This window comes from Nycticebus coucang, chromosome 11 (genome assembly GCF_027406575.1).
Source record: "Nycticebus coucang isolate mNycCou1 chromosome 11, mNycCou1.pri, whole genome shotgun sequence".
NCBI lineage: Eukaryota > Metazoa > Chordata > Mammalia > Primates > Lorisidae > Nycticebus > Nycticebus coucang.
Genome location: NC_069790.1, coordinates 40548732 through 40566266, shown reverse-complemented (window position 1 = coordinate 40566266; position 17535 = coordinate 40548732). Strand labels below are relative to the sequence as shown.

At 38.5% G+C, this 17535-nt stretch overlaps 1 protein-coding gene across 7 annotated transcripts in view; it reads left to right on the top strand.

Annotated features, from left to right (window-relative positions):
• Nucleotides 1–17535, top strand: part of HDAC9 (histone deacetylase 9) — a 1013994-nt gene that overhangs the window by 880971 nt on the left and 115488 nt on the right. For all 7 annotated transcript variants that reach the window (XM_053609475.1, XM_053609477.1, XM_053609481.1 and 4 more), the window contains one exon: nucleotides 789–907. In XM_053609475.1, the coding sequence (XP_053465450.1) occupies nucleotides 789–907 (119 nt within the window). The remainder of the gene's footprint in view (nucleotides 1–788; nucleotides 908–17535) is intronic.

Below are 17535 nucleotides of genomic sequence, written 5' to 3'. Positions count from 1 at the left end.
TTCCCCATTTCACTAAATAGTCTTTGAAATTTGAGTTTTTATGATGGCATACTGGTCTAGAAGCCTATGTTAAAATTTTTTTTTTAATTTCATAAAGCCCACTTGCTTCCAAAATTCATTCTCTTTCCAAACCAGCACTTTTGAGATAGGGTTTAGGCAGCCCCACAAAGGCTGAAGAGTGAAGCGTCTTGGTGGCACCAGCAGGGGGTGCTGTCATGGATGGGGCCGCCTCCTTCCTGGTGTGTCTAACTTTGGTCTCATTTAACATTATAGTCTGGATTCTATTAAGGGAATTTTGTATTTTTCCTCTGCAAGAGTCACCCCCTACCACGACAAATATTTAATTTTTTTTTTAAGTTGGGAAAGCAAACTTTTTCCCCAAAGAAATTTATAGTTCAAATTTACACCAAGTTCTCACTAACTTTTTCACTAAAGCTTCGACTTTCCTCTGTAAAACATTAGTCACTCCCTTGGAAGAAGCAGTTTTTTTCATAGGCAGTGGGATAAAACAGCCACAGATGTGTGTGTAACATGACAGGCTTTAGAATGTACCTGCAAAGCATTCTAGAGAAAAGATGAAAGAAGAAAGTCTTGAATTGGGATGTTAAAGTAAGGGTGATTCAGGATTAAGGAAATGATAAATTTTTGATCCATTAGAATAGTGTTTTCTTTTCCTGTTTTCTTTATTCTTGGGGAGTTCTTGAGGTTGTGCCAAGTCGTTTTCACTGAACAATTTCTAAAGGTATTTGCCATTCCCATGTGTGACTGGCTGCCTTTTTACTGCACAGGACCATCGTGAACCCTGTGGCCAAAGAGTTTGATCCAGACATGGTTCTAGTGTCTGCTGGATTTGATGCATTAGAAGGCCACACCCCTCCTCTAGGGGGGTACAAAGTGACAGCAAAATGTAAGTATCTCTTTCAGGACTTTATAAAATGCTATGATATCATAACCTCTGGATAGATGGTTAAAGATAGACTGCACTTTTTATATGCGTCCTGTTAACTTGGGTGAGACATTTGAAAATGATTCAGATGGTGTTTATTGCTCTGTCAGATTCACGTCTCTGTAGATGCTGGCCTTTAGGAAAAGCAAAGTTAAATTGTTTCTTTTGGTGGACAGAGCAGGACCTTTCAGAAACTTTATGCTTTTCAGGAGACCTGTTTTCCATTTAGAGGCAGAAGTGATAGATCTTCTGTTTAAAATATGCTGAATCACTGAAGAGGGGTCACAGGCCTAGAAAAGCTACTGGGCTTTTTTGCAATGATTACCTAAGTCACTGTTTTCATGCCAGTGTACATAGGGTAAAAACCGCTATTTGTCAATAATGTTACATTTAAACACATTTAAACACAGAAGTGTAATTCCACTTGCTCTGAGGCTGTGTACACATCCAGGGCAACCCTCCTGATCTCTGCTGGCCTTCTGTAGTATTGCAAAAAGGAACATTTGGGCTGTGTTCCTTAGCAGCTACACACCAAATGAAGAAATGAATGTTGAATTATAATGCATTTGAATTACATAACCTAATGGAATGTGGCTAGAAAGAAGCTTTGTTTAGAAATAGTTCCCTTGCTCTTTGAGTGTGAAAACAAGGCATATATATAGTCCACACATAAATCTATGCTGGCACTATAAATGCCTATTGAAAAAAAGAAGAAAAAAGTAAAATTACACAAAGAATAGGCCCCACAATTATATACTTCAGGGGGTGTTCAAAGGCAAACATCACCAAAACAATCCAAATAGTTTTAAGTGGGAGAGATGAATTTGGAGCGAATTTGCCGTATTAACTGAAAAAACAAAAAACAAAAAAACAAAGAAACAGCATCATGCCAACCTTTGTTTTTAGTTGGCTTCTCATGAGAGAGAGTTTTCTGCATTCTAATTGTTCCAGTAACATTGTTAGGTAGTAGCTATTTTTAACATCTATTATTTACCCAGGGTTCTTGGTGCCTTGTTGTCTATTAAAAACACATTAACAAGCAACTCCACAAAGAAAAACAAATCAAAATTATTCACAATTTTGGTAAAATTGAATAGAAATGTGATTTTTCATATCAAATATCTTTATGACTCTTTTTCTCCATCTTTATGGAACTCCACTCAAAAGGAAGTCAGTCTTTTCACTGCAGATAAACTATTTAGGTCAAGACTGGTGAATAGTTTAGTTTAAATAAAGAAAAAAGTTTATTCAACCAATTGAGATAAACCAAAACACATGGAGAGCAAAGACAAGTCTATAAAAGGTGTTTCTTGCAGCTAAATCCAGGAATCTCCTTCAGGAGAAAGGAAGGTTTGTTGGGGTCTTTTTCACCTTGCCAAGGGGACAGGTTGTAACAAGTTCAATTCTGAGACCTATCTATAAGGGATTAATCCTTGGGTTCACTTGTTTGTTCATTTTTTGCCAAATCAATTTCAAATCTCAGATGTCTTAGAAAGTAGAATAGAAGCAGCCTAACTGCCCACCAGCCCAGGAATGGATTAACAAGCTGTGGTATATGTGTACCATGGAATATTATTCAGCCACTGAAAAAAGATGGAGACTTTACATCTTTTATATTAGCCTAGATGGAGATGAAACACATTCTTCTTAATAAAGCCTCACAAGAATAGAGAAGCAAGAATCCAATGTACTCAATTCTGATGTGAGAACAATTGATGACTTAGTACCTGGTGGAAGGTGGAGGAACAAGAGAACGGAGAGCGGGAAGGAGGGAGGCGGTGGGAGTCACGGTGTGTGACATACCTCTTAGAGGCAAGACACAATTATAAGAGGGACTTTACCTAACAAATGCAGTTAGTGTAATCTGGTTCCCTGTACCCTCAATGAATCCCCAACAGTTAAAAAAAAAAAAAAAAAAAAGAGAGTAGTAGTAGCATAATTTCTTCTGGTCATAGTTGGAAGAGATAGGAGTTCTCTCACTTTTAGCTTTGGGACAGTGCAATATAATCTTCAGTATGTTTTATTCATTTATCTGTTTGAGGGGAAACTCTTCATTGCTTTTTATCCTAGAATAAGTTTATCTATAGGGACCGAGTGCGGTGGATCATGTCTGTAGCCCTAGCACTCTGGAAGCCTGAGGCATGTGGATGGCTTGAGCTCAGGAGGTGGAAACCAGCCTGAGCAAGAGTGGGACCCCATCTCTAAAAATAGCCAGGCGTTGTGGTAGGTGCTTGTAGTCCCAGCTACTCAGGAAGCTGAGGCATCATTGAGACCAAGGGTTTAAGGTTGTTGTGAACTATGATGCCATGGCTCTCTACCCAGAGTGACAGAGTGAGACTCTGTCTCCAAAAAAAAGACTGTTTGTCTAATGAAACACCGCATATATCTCATAGATGAGAAAACTAACTTATTTTACTATCTAAAATAACTGGGGTTAAATCCAAATTGCTTATCCTGAGCTTATGTTTAGGTAAAATTCCATATGGCATTTACTGGATTTTTCCTCTTAAAAAGAAGAGAAGATGTTTTATAAAATGCATGAGTATAGAAAATTCAGATGCACGCTGCAGTGGCCATATTGGTGCCTAAGTCCTTTCACTCCCAGTGTATGGTAGACACTGAATAGTCTTGTGGTGCTTTAATGAAAAAGGACGAAGTCTGGCATCGGGGCAACTGTGTATATCATCTCATATAGACCTGAATTTGCCACCTATATTTTCTAGAGATGTTGTCACATTAACTGGGTAGAAGCTAGAATTGCTGAACAGCACAAGCATTATTCTACGAATATCTCACCCCTGGGTCTCGCTGTTTGCTTTCTAGCTCCCTGGCAGATGCATTTCTATTGTTTTGGTCTGAAAGTTCTGGGCAAGCAGTTAATATTGGGCTTTCACTGACTTACATCAAGTGTCCTTCTCCATTTGGGAAGGGCCCTAAAATGAAGTTAGAAATGGGCTAAAATGTAAAGGAAAAAGTGGGTAGAAGGTACAAAACTAAATGCTTATCTCAGTGTTTTACAATTCTGGCAAAACTCATCTCTGCTCCAACCAGAAAATTTGATGATTATTTTAGAGATTATTTTTGAGGATACTACTCCATCAGAGATGCTAAAATTATGTTTTCTTAGCACATTGAATCAATCTTTTAAAATAATTTTATTTTCTATCTCTAAAAGGAAAAAAGAAATCAAGTAAGAACAGCTAGGGTTTTGTTTGTTTTTAAACAGCGAATCAGCTACCTGATTAAAACAAGTAAAAGGTTGGTGCTATGACAGTCCATTTATAGAGGTGATTTAAAATTAAAATTGATTCTTAGCTAGTCATATGTTTCCTTCCTCTCTTCTCTGATTCTTTTATGTGTGAAATATTCTCTGCTGTGAAACTACAACAAAAATATTTGAACTGGTTTTGCTAAAGTTTTAAATAAATGATCTGAATTACTTATGTAGAAACTACGCTGTTCTTTCAATTAAGGATTGGGGTAAAGCCCAATCTGAAAGGAATAAATAACTTTGTGACCTGCTTTAAACCCAACATCAAAATCTACCTTAGAGTTATCAAGTTATCTTTCTAAAGACTCTGATTCAGATCTAATTGTCTTCGGGTTACAGTTGAAGAAGGTTGTCATGACAATTAAGTGCCATGTTCAAACAATAAAATTGATTCGCCATATTGCAGCACCCCCTGGCTTTACAGTGTTGTTAAGGTTTTTAAAAGGGTTCTTTAGTTCAAAATCATTTTGCTGCAAAATGTATTTTTCTCCCTTTCAACACATATAAACATTCTCTGCTTTCATTGGTGTCAGACTGAATTCATATGTGCAAATTGCTTTTATCGTGTGAATAAGAATGTTTCTTTCTTTGGAATAATGCAAAAGGCATTGCCAAATGATAGCTGTGTCTGATAAAAAATATATTCTGTTTATAAACATATAAAATACATTCTTTTAATAAACATTTTACAGTCCTTGAGATAGAAACCATTCCCCTCAGCAAATATACAACTGTTATTTTGACAAGTAAAGATTAGCTAATAGTTGGGGAGGGGGGGATCAAATAACGTACCTTAGCATCTTGAATTACCTTTGATAGAAAGTCTTATTCCTTTTTAGTAATCCTCTCATTTTTCCTATCCCCTACACTAGTATATGACAAGTAAAAAGCATTGTTTAGGGGAAGATACCTGTGAAAATGAATTCATACATACCGTGAGTTATTCTTGGGGAAATGTGAAGATTCTTTGATTAGTCAATCCTCCAAAAATAGACTTATGCACTGTTTCAATCAAGAGATAAGTGCCAAGAAGCAAGCTGTTTTGAATATATGAGGCGATGTTGTCTACGTCATCTGCTAATAATGAGTGTATAAGCTTCATTTCTGAAGCACATATACACTAGGATCTCTGTAAGGTGACCACCTAAGGGACTGTAAGAAACTGGTCAACATGTTGAGGTCGTCAACATGGGGAACTAGGCCCACTACACTGATAAGTCCATGGTGCATACCCAGTCTATGAAAATGAGGTCAACTTAAGGAAGTGGTCATTTTTAGACCACGCTCCTCATTTTTCATGGTACATTCTGCAGACGAACCGAAGAGGAACTTACTCTTTGGCTCAAAATTCCTACAAGCCAATGTGTCTCTCTTTTATGTTCTCAAGCAACTACATGGCCCCCTGCAAAAACAGGGGGAGTAGGTTTGTAAAACTCTTAAGAATTTATAGCATACAGTTAACATATATATTTAACAGCAAGGTAAGAAGGAAAAATGGTAGCATGTAAAAATAAGAAATCTTAAAATTTGGGAATGGTTTTATTTTTATTTCCAATGAAAACCAAAAGATTTCTTCAAGTAAATAAATGCTCCATATTTCACGGTTACCCTTCATTCATTGTCTCCCTCTATTGCCTGTTTCCTTATATGTAGTTCCACATGACCATTCAGATACTAAATTCCAGTGTTTATTTACTCATGACACCAAACAATCCTTAGGCTAGAATGACTGTTGTTTAACTTAGAAAGCAAAATTACTGTAACGGCAGCATAACCGACCTCAGATCAACATTGCTCATGAAAAGAAAATACGTAAGCAGAGTGTGCCCCAAAGGAGGATGCCAGAGCACTGCAACTGCCATTGAAGTGTGTGCTGTATTTTATTAATATTAAGGTGCATGTTTTCACATTTTGATATGTCTGATACCCTATGTCTCTACATTTGATGGCATTTCATTGTGAGATCAGCCATATTAATAATTTTCACAGTGCTACATAAAATAATGGTCACAATTTTTTCATGCTACCATTGACAGCATCTTAGATTTGATGAAATATAATATTTTACCCTTTGAGATATTTAACACTTCTAGCCAAAGGTCATAGAAATTATACCTTAGATTTCCATTTTATATTTTCTTCCAGATTTCCAGTGATTTTTTAAAATTTATTTATTTATTTATTTAGAGACAGAGTCTCACTTCATTGCCCTGGGTAGAGTGCTGTGGTATCATAGCTCACAGCAACCTCACACTCCTGGACTCAAGTGATTCTCTTGCCTCTGCCTCTATAGTAGCTGGGACTACCGGCACCCATCACAATAATCAGCTATTTTTAGAGATGGAGTCTTGCTCTAGCTCAGCTGAGCTTGTGAGCTCAGGCAGTCCTCGGCCTCCCAGAGTGCTGGGATTACAGGCGTGAGTAGAATCCCAAGAAGGCACAAGTTAAACAAAAAACACTGTTAGAGGGTGGTACTTGTGGCTGAAAGGAGTAGGGCACTGGCCCCATATGCCGGAGGTGGCGGGTTCAAACCCAGCCCTCAAAAACAAAACAAAACAAAACAAAAACACTGTTAGAAGAAATTTTACATAATGGGTTATCTTACTGTGATTTTGCTTTTAGCTCAGACAATTATTGTTCTTTCTGGCCTGAAATATCCCTTTATTTATTTGTTTGTTTGTTTGTTTGTTTATTTGTTTATGTTTGGAGACCAGGTCTTGCTCTATCATCCAGGCTGGAGTACAATGGCCTGATCATGATTCACTGTAATGTTAAACTCCTGAGCTCAAGTGATCCTTCTACTTTAGCCTCCCAAGTAGCTAGGACCACAGGGACACACCAACGAGCCTGGCTAATTTTTAATTTGTTTTTTGTAGAGACAAAGTCTCACTATGCTGCCCAATCTAGTTTTGAACTCCTCCTGGTCTCAAGCAATCCTCTGAGCTTAGCCTCCCAAAACGCTTGGATTAGAGTGGAAAAGAGATATTTATGTTAATGATGGAAGTGAAAGGGAAATAACAAGGATTATGAAATGTGAATTTTGTATCTCTCTGCTTTGATTACCACATGTTTTTGTAATGTTCAAACTTTACTCAGGAGTGACTTATGTTTAGCCATATTTAATAATACAATCTACAAATAGGTCTTTATTCCCTGTTGCTTTCCTTTTTTCTCTGCCTTCGTACAATTTTTCTATAAACTGGAAAATCCACCTATTTCAGAAATCATTTTACCAAACCTGTTGACCATCTGTGGCAGACCACTTCTCTGTTGAATATTCTTTTCCTGCAACTGCAATCCAGTACACACTTTTTACCACACGTGGTCTCTGTCCGTTCTCCACCCTACCCTGGCCTCCTCCACCCTCCCTTTGTTCACTATTCTGCAGCCTGGAAAATCTTGCCATTTCTCCAATAGATCATGCTTATGTATAGATATCCTTCTGTCTGGAACTCTGTTCCTTCAGTGTTAACCCAGCTATTTTCTCAGCTCTCATGTCACCTTCTCAGGTAACCTTTCCTCACTACTGCACCTGCCCCCCAAACCCCCTTGCAGACATTCTCCATCACTTTCTCCAATCTCTCTTTGCTAAAGCTATGCCATTTGGAGCTACTGTGTGTGCCCAGAGGCTTAAACACCACATCAGCTATTGTCCAGGCTCCAAAGATATTTATTGACTTGATTTATTGAATGATTTTTCTCTTTTAAAAAATTAAATGACTTATTTAAAAATGTATTCAAGGTCTAATATGTCAATCTATCGATTTTTTTCTTTTATGTGAAAGTTGTGGTCATGGTTGCATATTTCAGATATTTTCATAGCAGACGTCCCTATTGTTACATGTTTGTTTCTATGAAAAAGAGGGGAAGGAAGGAAAGAAGGGTGGGAGGAAGGGAAGGTGGGAGGAAGGGAAGGAGGGAGGGAGGGAGGAAGGCAGGCAGGCAACCAGCCCGCTAAGCAGTATTAGGAGGTGGTTCAAAAGGCAGGCTCTGCAGTGTAACTTTCTAGGTCCAGCACTTGGCTCTGCCACTTTTCTAATTATGTGACCCTGGACAACTTACTTTACCTTTCAAGAGGTCTCATATGCAAATCAGACTGTCTATCTCATAGGTTTGTGAGAATTAAATGCCACAGCCCGTTTAAAACATCTTAACCTAAAGACTGACATTTAGCAAGCGCGCAACTAATGCTGTATATTATATAGTCTTAACATTTCCCTGTGGCTCATAACTGCTTTGGATTATAACAAGTTTAAAGCATTAGTTTCTCTTATACACCCGAGTAAACGGTTCTAGATCTGTGTCTTAATACATAATAGGGTATAGTTGTGTGATTTGTAAATGCTTCAAACTAGCTTACAGATGAAAACTCAAATAATGAGCATCTGTTAACAAAACTTCAATGCCTGAGTAGTAGAGTTTGGGACATCTTTTTTGGACAGTTTGGGAGAGTTATGGTGATCTGTGCGTGGAATGAAATTGCCCTCCCAGACCTCTGTAAAAGAGGGGGTCCATCTGGCTAGCCAATCACATATAGATAATACATGCTAATAGTATGTGGGACATACAACAAACTTAATTCAGTAAGCATAAACATTTCAAAGATCTTCATGCAGAGAGAAAAAGACCTCGTGCTGATCATGATAAAAACCAAGAATAAAACTAAAGAAGTCCTTCTATTTGTGGTTGAAATTATACCACATCCATTGTGATCGGTTACCTTGTCAAAAGCAGATTTAAAAAAACTGCAAGAGAAATTCACTAGAAGCATAACATAAGAAATACTTATTTTTGAGCCCCAAGGTATTTATCGTTGATAGCATCAGGACGTGAACTTTTAACGAAGATAGAAAATGAAAAGATAAAATATAGGTGGAACTAGTGATGAAAAGACAAGGGTAAGCCCAGAGAGATCAGACAGTTAGGCCAAGGTTGTGTCCCTGGGATTAGTGTATTCGGTCAATTTTACTTAGCTCCAGCAGTATAGAAAATTTTGGCAAGTATCTCTGATTTGGGTTTCATAGCACATATTTCTGCACCATATAAAATCCAGCTGTCTCATTTAGAATTGCTTATCTCAGATTCAGAATGAGTTGCCAGCTCTGTTCATTTATTTGCAGTTTTCTGGATCTGCTGTAAACAGTTTTCTCAGATGTTGTTATTTTTAGTCAAAGATTTCTCCCCACAGCACTGTCCTTATACACAATATTTCCTTCCTGTTTTAGGGTAATTGTCTAAATAAGGCCAGTCCCTAAAATGACTTTATTGGCCAAGTAACCAGCAGAGGGAATCATTTATTAAATGTAGCTAATTTCAGTAACTGACAGGCGCATGAAGTGCCTAAAGAAAACGGGAGTGTCAAGCTACTTGGGATGGTTCCAGGAAGGTCGTCTACTTTAAGAGCTGCATTTTATTAAGGATCGTGATGGTTATTGGAACTTTTCCTGTTGTTTTACTCAGCAGTCCCTGGGGAACTATTTGGCACTGGGATGCAAAATGAGATCAGCAATCGGGAGGACACCACTGCAGGCACTTCAAGAGTAAATCATTGAGTACCAGACTTAATAGCTAGTAAGTGCTGGGTGGGTTATAGCCCAAGGATGTTGGTGAGCCTGGCTTCTGATTCTGTTTAGGAAGCCCAGGCCCTAGCTCCTTGTGGTGGTGGTGTGCAGCTTTGTTGGCCAGGGGAAGGTCAGTTGCAATCGGCTCTTGATCCCAATAGAAAAGACCACCAAAGTTTTGGAGATTTTATCAACTAGAAATTGAAGACTCCTACACTGGCCCTGTCTCTCTATCTAGGTTCAGCCCTAGAGCCACCTTCCTCATAGAACACACAGGACAGAGATGCTAACATCAAAAAGCCTGCCAGAGTTTTGGATGAGTGGATCCCCCACCATGGGGAAAGCACATCCAACTGATCAATTGGATGACTCCCATGTAGATGAAGAAAAAACGTGAAGAGCAAAATAAGTGCTTCCTGACAACCAAAGCCACACTTGCTGCCTCTAATTCTTCCAGCTCTGGTTACTCATTTTACTCCTATGTGACAATCAAGAACAGAATGGCAAAGAATAAGGGGAAGTGATGAGCATTTGGAGAGTGTATTGCAAGAAACATGAGCAGAGAAAAGGAGGAGCTGCTTTCAAGCCCTTTATTAAGACACCTAAAGTATCTGTTTAAATAATTAACATCTTCAGTCCTAATTTGGAAAGTGAAGTATTTGGACCAACTCATACAATAGTTTAAAATTGTAGAATAGCTAAAGCTGCAAACATTCACCAAGTGCTTGTGATCTAGAGTAAGCACGTTCACTATCATAGTACTGTAAGATAAGCAATATTACTATAATCCCCATTTTAGATGAAGAAACTAAAGCATTAAAAAAACAAACAGTCAAATTTATGAAAGATCTGGTAGAATCTTCAGATCTGGGAGAATATATTTTGTGACTACATTTGTGTCAGGAATTGACAGTGAAAACAAAGAGACACGGTCTTTCTCTTCTCTGCTACTTCTGCTAGTCTTCCCTCTCTCCCGGAAAGTCATATGGGGCATGGAGAGTGTAGATATCTCCACGGTGAGGGTGAGGACGTGGGCGCTGCTCTGCAAAGACTGAGAGAGCGAAACCTGGGTGCCGAATGTTTCATGATACTTCACTAAAGAATAATAAAGGAGCAATACAAAGTGGGGAAGGAAGGAGGATCACACAGAAATAAGTCCGGGGCACTCGGTAAAAGACTTAATAATAATAAAAAAAAGAGTATTTGTTTTTATCTCAGACATACAATGCTGTTAAATCTTCCCCATATGCAATCGGTAGAACTTCTTTCTTGATAGAGAGATGAGATTTATACTCTCATGCTAATCATTATTGAGTTTAAGGAGCTTGAGTTTATGTGAGATTTTTTTTTTTTTTTCTGGTTGGCTTTCCTCCCAGGCTGTTGTTATTTTTTCCTTCTCTGATTTGGCCTTCTGCAGCTGAGTGTTGGCAGCCTACATGGGGTTTCAAGTGTGTAAAAGGATTGAAAAAAATTGGAACCTAAATTCCTTAGTCATTAAAGCAATGACAATAGACAAACAGGCACACACCTTCATATCTAAGACTCTCTCCCAGGATCCTCGCCTTTCTTTTCATATTGATAGTGGCAGGGGTGTCAGAAAGCAGAGGGGAAATTGCTCACTCTAAACAACCAGGTGATAATCTGCAAAACCCGGTTACCTTAACAATTTGCATAGTTTGTGCTTTGCACAAAGGGCTGCAGGGTGAATGGGAACTAAAACCTTTACTCCCTTCCTCATCCAAGTATCATGTCCTGGGCAATGTTCAACCAGGGAAATGAAGCCTGAACGAAAAGAAAATGATTAATTGAATCCACAGGTATACCCTGAGCACCTGCTGTGTGCCGGCTGATACAGGTGCTGGAGTTAGGATGCATCAGTCTGAACAAGCCAAAACTCCCTGTTCTCAGGCAGCTTTCATGTAAACTGTTCTGGCAAAATGGTCTGCACTAGTCATATGTGGTTATTTTATTTTGAACTTAATTAAGTGATGTGTTTCAAACACTCAATAGCCTTGTGTAGCTAGCAGCTACCACATTAGACAGTGCAGATACAGAACATTTGTATCATCGCAGAAAGTACTTTTAGACCACATTGTCTAGTGGTTAAATTCCAAGCAAAATAAAAAAAGCAAACATGGTGTATGCTAGGAGTTGATAAGGTATTAATGAAGTTTAAGTATCGAAAATGTCAGGCTATCCTGGGAGAAGAGAGGTGTACACATTTTTTTTCTTTTCCTTAATTTCAGATGAATGTGAGGTTACAAACAACTAGGTGATAATGTTTGCATTTGTTAGGCGGAGTCCCTCCTGTGGTTGTGTCACGTGAGGTGTGCTATAAGTCCTTACGGTGTGTCCACTGACTGGGAGACACCCATTCCCCCCTGCCCCTCTTCTTTTGTTCCCCCTCCGTTCAACTCGAATTGAATTGAGTTTTTCTGTTATGTGGGCATGTATTAGATCGTCTACTGGCTTCATATTAGAATTGTGTACATTGATACTTAGTTTTCCATTCTTGTGATACATTACTAAGAATGGGTTTCAAATCCACCCAGGTTAATACAAAAGATGTAAAGTCCCATCATTTTTTATGGATGAATAGTAGTCCATGATATGCATATACCACAGTTTATTAATCCATTCCTGAGTTGATGGGCATTTAGGTTATTTCCATATCTTGGCGATTATAAATTGAGCTGTGATGAACAATCTAGTGCAAATGTCCTTATGATAAAATGCTTTTTTTTCTTCTGGGTAGGTGCCTAGTAATGGGATTGTGGGATCCCATGGAAGGTCTATTTTGAGATCTTTGAGGATTCTCCATACTTCCTTTCAAAGAGGCTGTATTAGTTTGCAGTCCCACCAACAGTGTGAAAGTGTTACCTTCTCTCCACATCCACGCCAACACCTGCAGCTTTGCGAGAGGTGTGTAATTTTATAAAGGGTGATCAGAAGTGGCTTCCCTCATAAACAACATTTGAATGAAGATCTGAAGTTGATGATGGGCTGTGAAACCATCATAGGGAAGAGCATTCTAGGAATGGGAACAGTAAGGGCCAAACTCCTGAGAGGGGACCCGTCCTGGAGTGCTCGGAGAAGAGCAGGCAGGTCTGAGTAGAATGGTGAAGAGAAATGGGTGATAGAGGTGGTGAGTAGAAGCCATATTCTGACTTATTTCAAATAGATCAGATCGGGAATAAGAAAGGATGGTTGGGTGCAAATGGAGTAAAAAATGACTCCAGGGTTTGGGATTTGGACACTGATAGGAAGGATTTGCCGGTTACTGAAACCAGGAAGATGCAGAAGTAGGTATAAGCTGATGATCAGATGTTTAGCTTTGTATGCATTAGATTTAAAATATTTCATAGACATCGAAGTGGAGCCGGGGAGAAGGCAATTGCATATATGCACTTTGAGTTAAGGTTAGAAATCAAAGCCAATAATATAAATATGGTTATCATCAGCATCTAGATGGTATTTAACGCCATAAACCCAGGTGAGACCACCTGGGGAGCAACTGTAGGCAGAGAAGGGATTTAAAGACTGAGGCTTGGGATGCTCCGACATCATGACATCATAAGGAGGAAGCAGATGAAGAGAGATTGATTTTCAGCTGCAGTGTGCTGTTCTGGAATCCAATTGAGGTGAGCAATTTCCCAAGAGCACATTATCAGCTCCATCAAAAGCTGATGGGGAGAGAAAGATAAGAAGTGACGGTTACGCCTGTGCAGCAGCTCCTGCCTGTGTCTCAGCACTCTAGGAGGGCGAGGGGGGGGTGGGTCTCTTGAGATCAGGAGCTCAAGACCAGCCTCAGCACAAAAAAGACTAGTCTCTACTAAAAACAGAAAAATTAGCCACATGTGATGGCAGGTGCCTGAAGTGCCAGCTACTTAAGAGGTTGAGGCAGGGGGATTGCTGAGCCCAAGTTTGAAGTTGTTGTGAGTTAGGATGATGTCATGGCACTTTACCCCAGGACACTGCATCCAGTGATGCAGAAGGACTATCTCACACACACGCACAAAAATAAGACATGGCCAGTACAGTCAGAAACATGTAGGCCACTGCTGACTTTGGAAATAAAGGAGTAGTGAGTTTATTTAAAGAATTGGAGGAAAGGGATTGCAGACTGCACATCTATACTACTCCACTTTTGAGGGATTATGCTCTAAAGAGGAGCAGATAAATGGAGTAGCTGGTGGAGGGAGGAGAGGGGTTGAACAAGTATAGAAAATAGCATACTAGTAGTAAAATACTGTGTAATAACAGCGTATTTATGTGATACTAGTAGTGATCTAGTACAAAGGCAAAATTCACGCTGTTATAGAGAGGAGATAATTGCTATAGAAATATCCTCAATTTTTTTTCAAGAGAGAGTCTCACCCTATTGCCTCAGGCTAGCATTGCATGGCATCAGCCTCCCTCACAGCAACCTCAGTCTCCTGGGTTCAAGCGATCCGACTACCTCAGTCACATGAGTAGCTGGAACTACAGGTGCCCACCATGATGTTCGGCTGATTTTTTCTAATTTTAGTAGAGACAGGGTCTTGTTCTTACTCAGGCTAGTCTGGAACTCCTGAGCTCAAGCAGTTCTCCTGCTTGGCCTCCCAGAGGGTTAGGATTCCAGGCATGAGCCACCACCCTGACCTGTGCCTGAATTTGTTAAGGGAATGAGTTCTAGTGCACAAAGACAAGGTTTGGCCTTGGAGAATTCATCCATAGTAACAGTAAGTAAAGCAGAGTACTTCAGTTCAGATGCTGGTACCTGGTAGAGGTCGTGGTGGGAGATTTTTGAAGTATACTTCTGATTGACTTTTTCCTTAATAAAATAGAAATCAGTGAGGTCATCACTGAGAATCAGAATGTTCTGATTCATCACTGAGAATCAAATTTTCTACATCAGAAATGTAGAACATTTGGAAAGTTTGAAAACATAAGAGAAGATATGATGTAATTATGTAGGTCAGCGGTTCTCAACTGGTGGGTCATGACCCCTTTGCAACAATGAAAATACATCCTGCATATCAGATATTTACATTACAATTGTAACAGTAGCAAAATTATAGTTATGAAGTTGCAACAAAAGTAATTTTGTGTTGGGGGTCACCACAACATAAGGAACTGTATTAAACGGTCACGGCATTAGGAGACATTCGGAAGGTTGAGAACCACTAATCTAGGTGCGTGGCAAAGGGAAATGGCTTGGCACACCATTAAAGGCCTATGTGAATTTCACAGGCATTACTTTAAAGTGAGAACCTTTGGCACATCTTTATCATTTTCAGCAACCACATATAGCAACAGGGTGGAAAGCCCATTAAGTGGAGAGCTGTGTGTAACCAGTGTTGAGTTAGAGTGAAAGATGCAGGAAATGATTATCTGAGAGACTAAGAGTTTTAAACTTGATGAAAAGGAAGTGAGAAAATGAGCGTGAGATAAACGTAACTTTGGTAGGATCAATGCATTACAATCCCAGGATTGTCGTGGTTGTGGCAGTAGGGGGAGTAAATTGAAAAAGCAGTGATAATAAGACAGCAGGATACTTGAAATTGCTATCACGGAAGTGTTCTAATTTTTACTGTGATCAGGGCATGATCATAAGAGTGATTCACTAAATTCTATTCTAAAGATCAATGAAAGGAGTCACTTTAAATTTCTTATCGGTCAAGGTGTACCTCCTCCTTTGATTAAGAATGTTACCTTTTTGAAGACAGAAAATTTTTGGTGAAATACAGTTGGTTAATTCTTCAATGTAAGTATCAAAAACAATAGAGCAGCATTTTACCAGATAGACGTCTTTGGCCTTCTATTCTTTTGTGAAGCCAGACAGATTGAGTTTGCATTTGATCTGGACCTTAAGCTTCTTGTTACATCCAATTTCCAAGGGTTTCCTGTTTAGAAACTTCAAATAAAAAGGATAGGAACAATTGGTATTATTTAATTATGCTAGCCACTTTTGTACTAAATAGATTTCCAAAAGTGTTGGATGGTAATCTCCTAGGAATGGATCTGTACTCCTTGACTATATAAGTATAAGAAAACATCTATTTATTTGGATAATCTGGGAATCCTTAAAAAAGAGCAGATTTCATTTACGTTTCACTGATCAAAGGGAAAAAATCTAAAGAAGATACTGTTTCTAATACGTAGGAAATTCTAAGTGTTGCTTATGAAAGAAGGAAATATTTGATGAAATATAATCACTTGATATGTAAATTTTACTTTTTGTTCGAGTTTCTAAAATAAATGGACAAATAAATATTTATATTCATTTTTAAGGTGAAAATGGGGAAATACTTCTGCTTATGGATTTGAAGATTTATTGTCATTCAATGATAAAAAATAGAAAATATTTTAAGAGCCAAGAAAAATGTGTTTATTTTCTCCAACTTTATAGTGACTTTGATCAAACACTCAGTCGATCAGGCAGAATTCCTTCACTATTACCTTTAAAAACACAAAGTAGAAACTTATCTTCATTAAGTGCCACTGAATGTCTGGCACCACATAACTAACCAAAGAATTCAGTAGCTTAGGGTCCATGGTATACCTCAAGTTCAAAGGGAAGAGAGACATCCTGTTAGGTGTTGTATTTCACTTGTGCTGTTAGAACTGCCCAGGCCCCCTTAAATGTTTTCTTTTTCAATCTTGAGCATGGTCTTCTTTGTCCTTTATGAATAACACAAAACATAATAAAACCCAATTTCAGAGCAAATAATTTTCCCACTGTGTTATAAGATTTTATCTTTAGGATAAAGCTCTTTCTTTTTGTCCAAAAGTCATATTGTTGCTTATGATGACAAAGGGTCACGTACCACTCCGAGGACCTGGATTGTTAGAGAACAAAGAAGGTGGCCTCAGATCCAGTTCCTTCACACTGTACATTCTACTATTGAAACTTCTACTATAAGGGCTACCTATAGAGAACTAATGAAGGTAGATACATTAAGCTTAAACTTGCCCACTAAGAAAAATCCATTCTTCATTTCTCAGACCATAAACCTGAATAAAGAAGAATAAAGTGTTTTGAATTACCTCTGCATACAAGGACATTATAAAAGATTTAGCAACATGCATTTGCTCATTCCCCCAAATGCAGATGCTAGTTTCTTCTTTGTAGTTTATTTTTTTTTTTAAAGTATGTTGTTAATATTTATTGAAGGAAATATAAGCCCTGCCCTAAGGGGATGAGTGGCCAGTATTTCTTGACAATTTTTTTGTTTTTGATTATTTATTTTCTAATGAAGGAGTATAATCAATACCATTAATCCAGTAATCCGAGCGTATTTTTAAAAACAATTCATTAGCCAATATTCACATTTCTAATTAAATCTCACATGCAGTTCCTCTGACCTGGTTATTATTATTATTTTTTATTGTTGGGGATTCACTGAGGGTACAATAAGCCAGGTTACACTGATTGCAATTGTTAGGTAAAGTCCCTCTTGCAATCATGTCTTGCCCCCATAAAGTGCGACACACACCAAGGCCCCACCCCCCTCCCTCTGTCCCTCTTTCTACTTATCCCCCCCCATAACCTTAATTGTCATTAATTGACCTCATATCAAAATTGAGTACATAGGATTCATGCTCCTCCATTCTTGTGATGCTTTACTAAGAATAATGTCTTCCACTTCCATCCAGGTTAATACGAAGGATGTAAAGTCTCCATTTTTTTTAATGGCTGAATAGTATTCCATGGTATACAAATACCACAGCTTGTTAATCCATTCCTGGGTTGGTGGGCATTTAGACTCGTATTT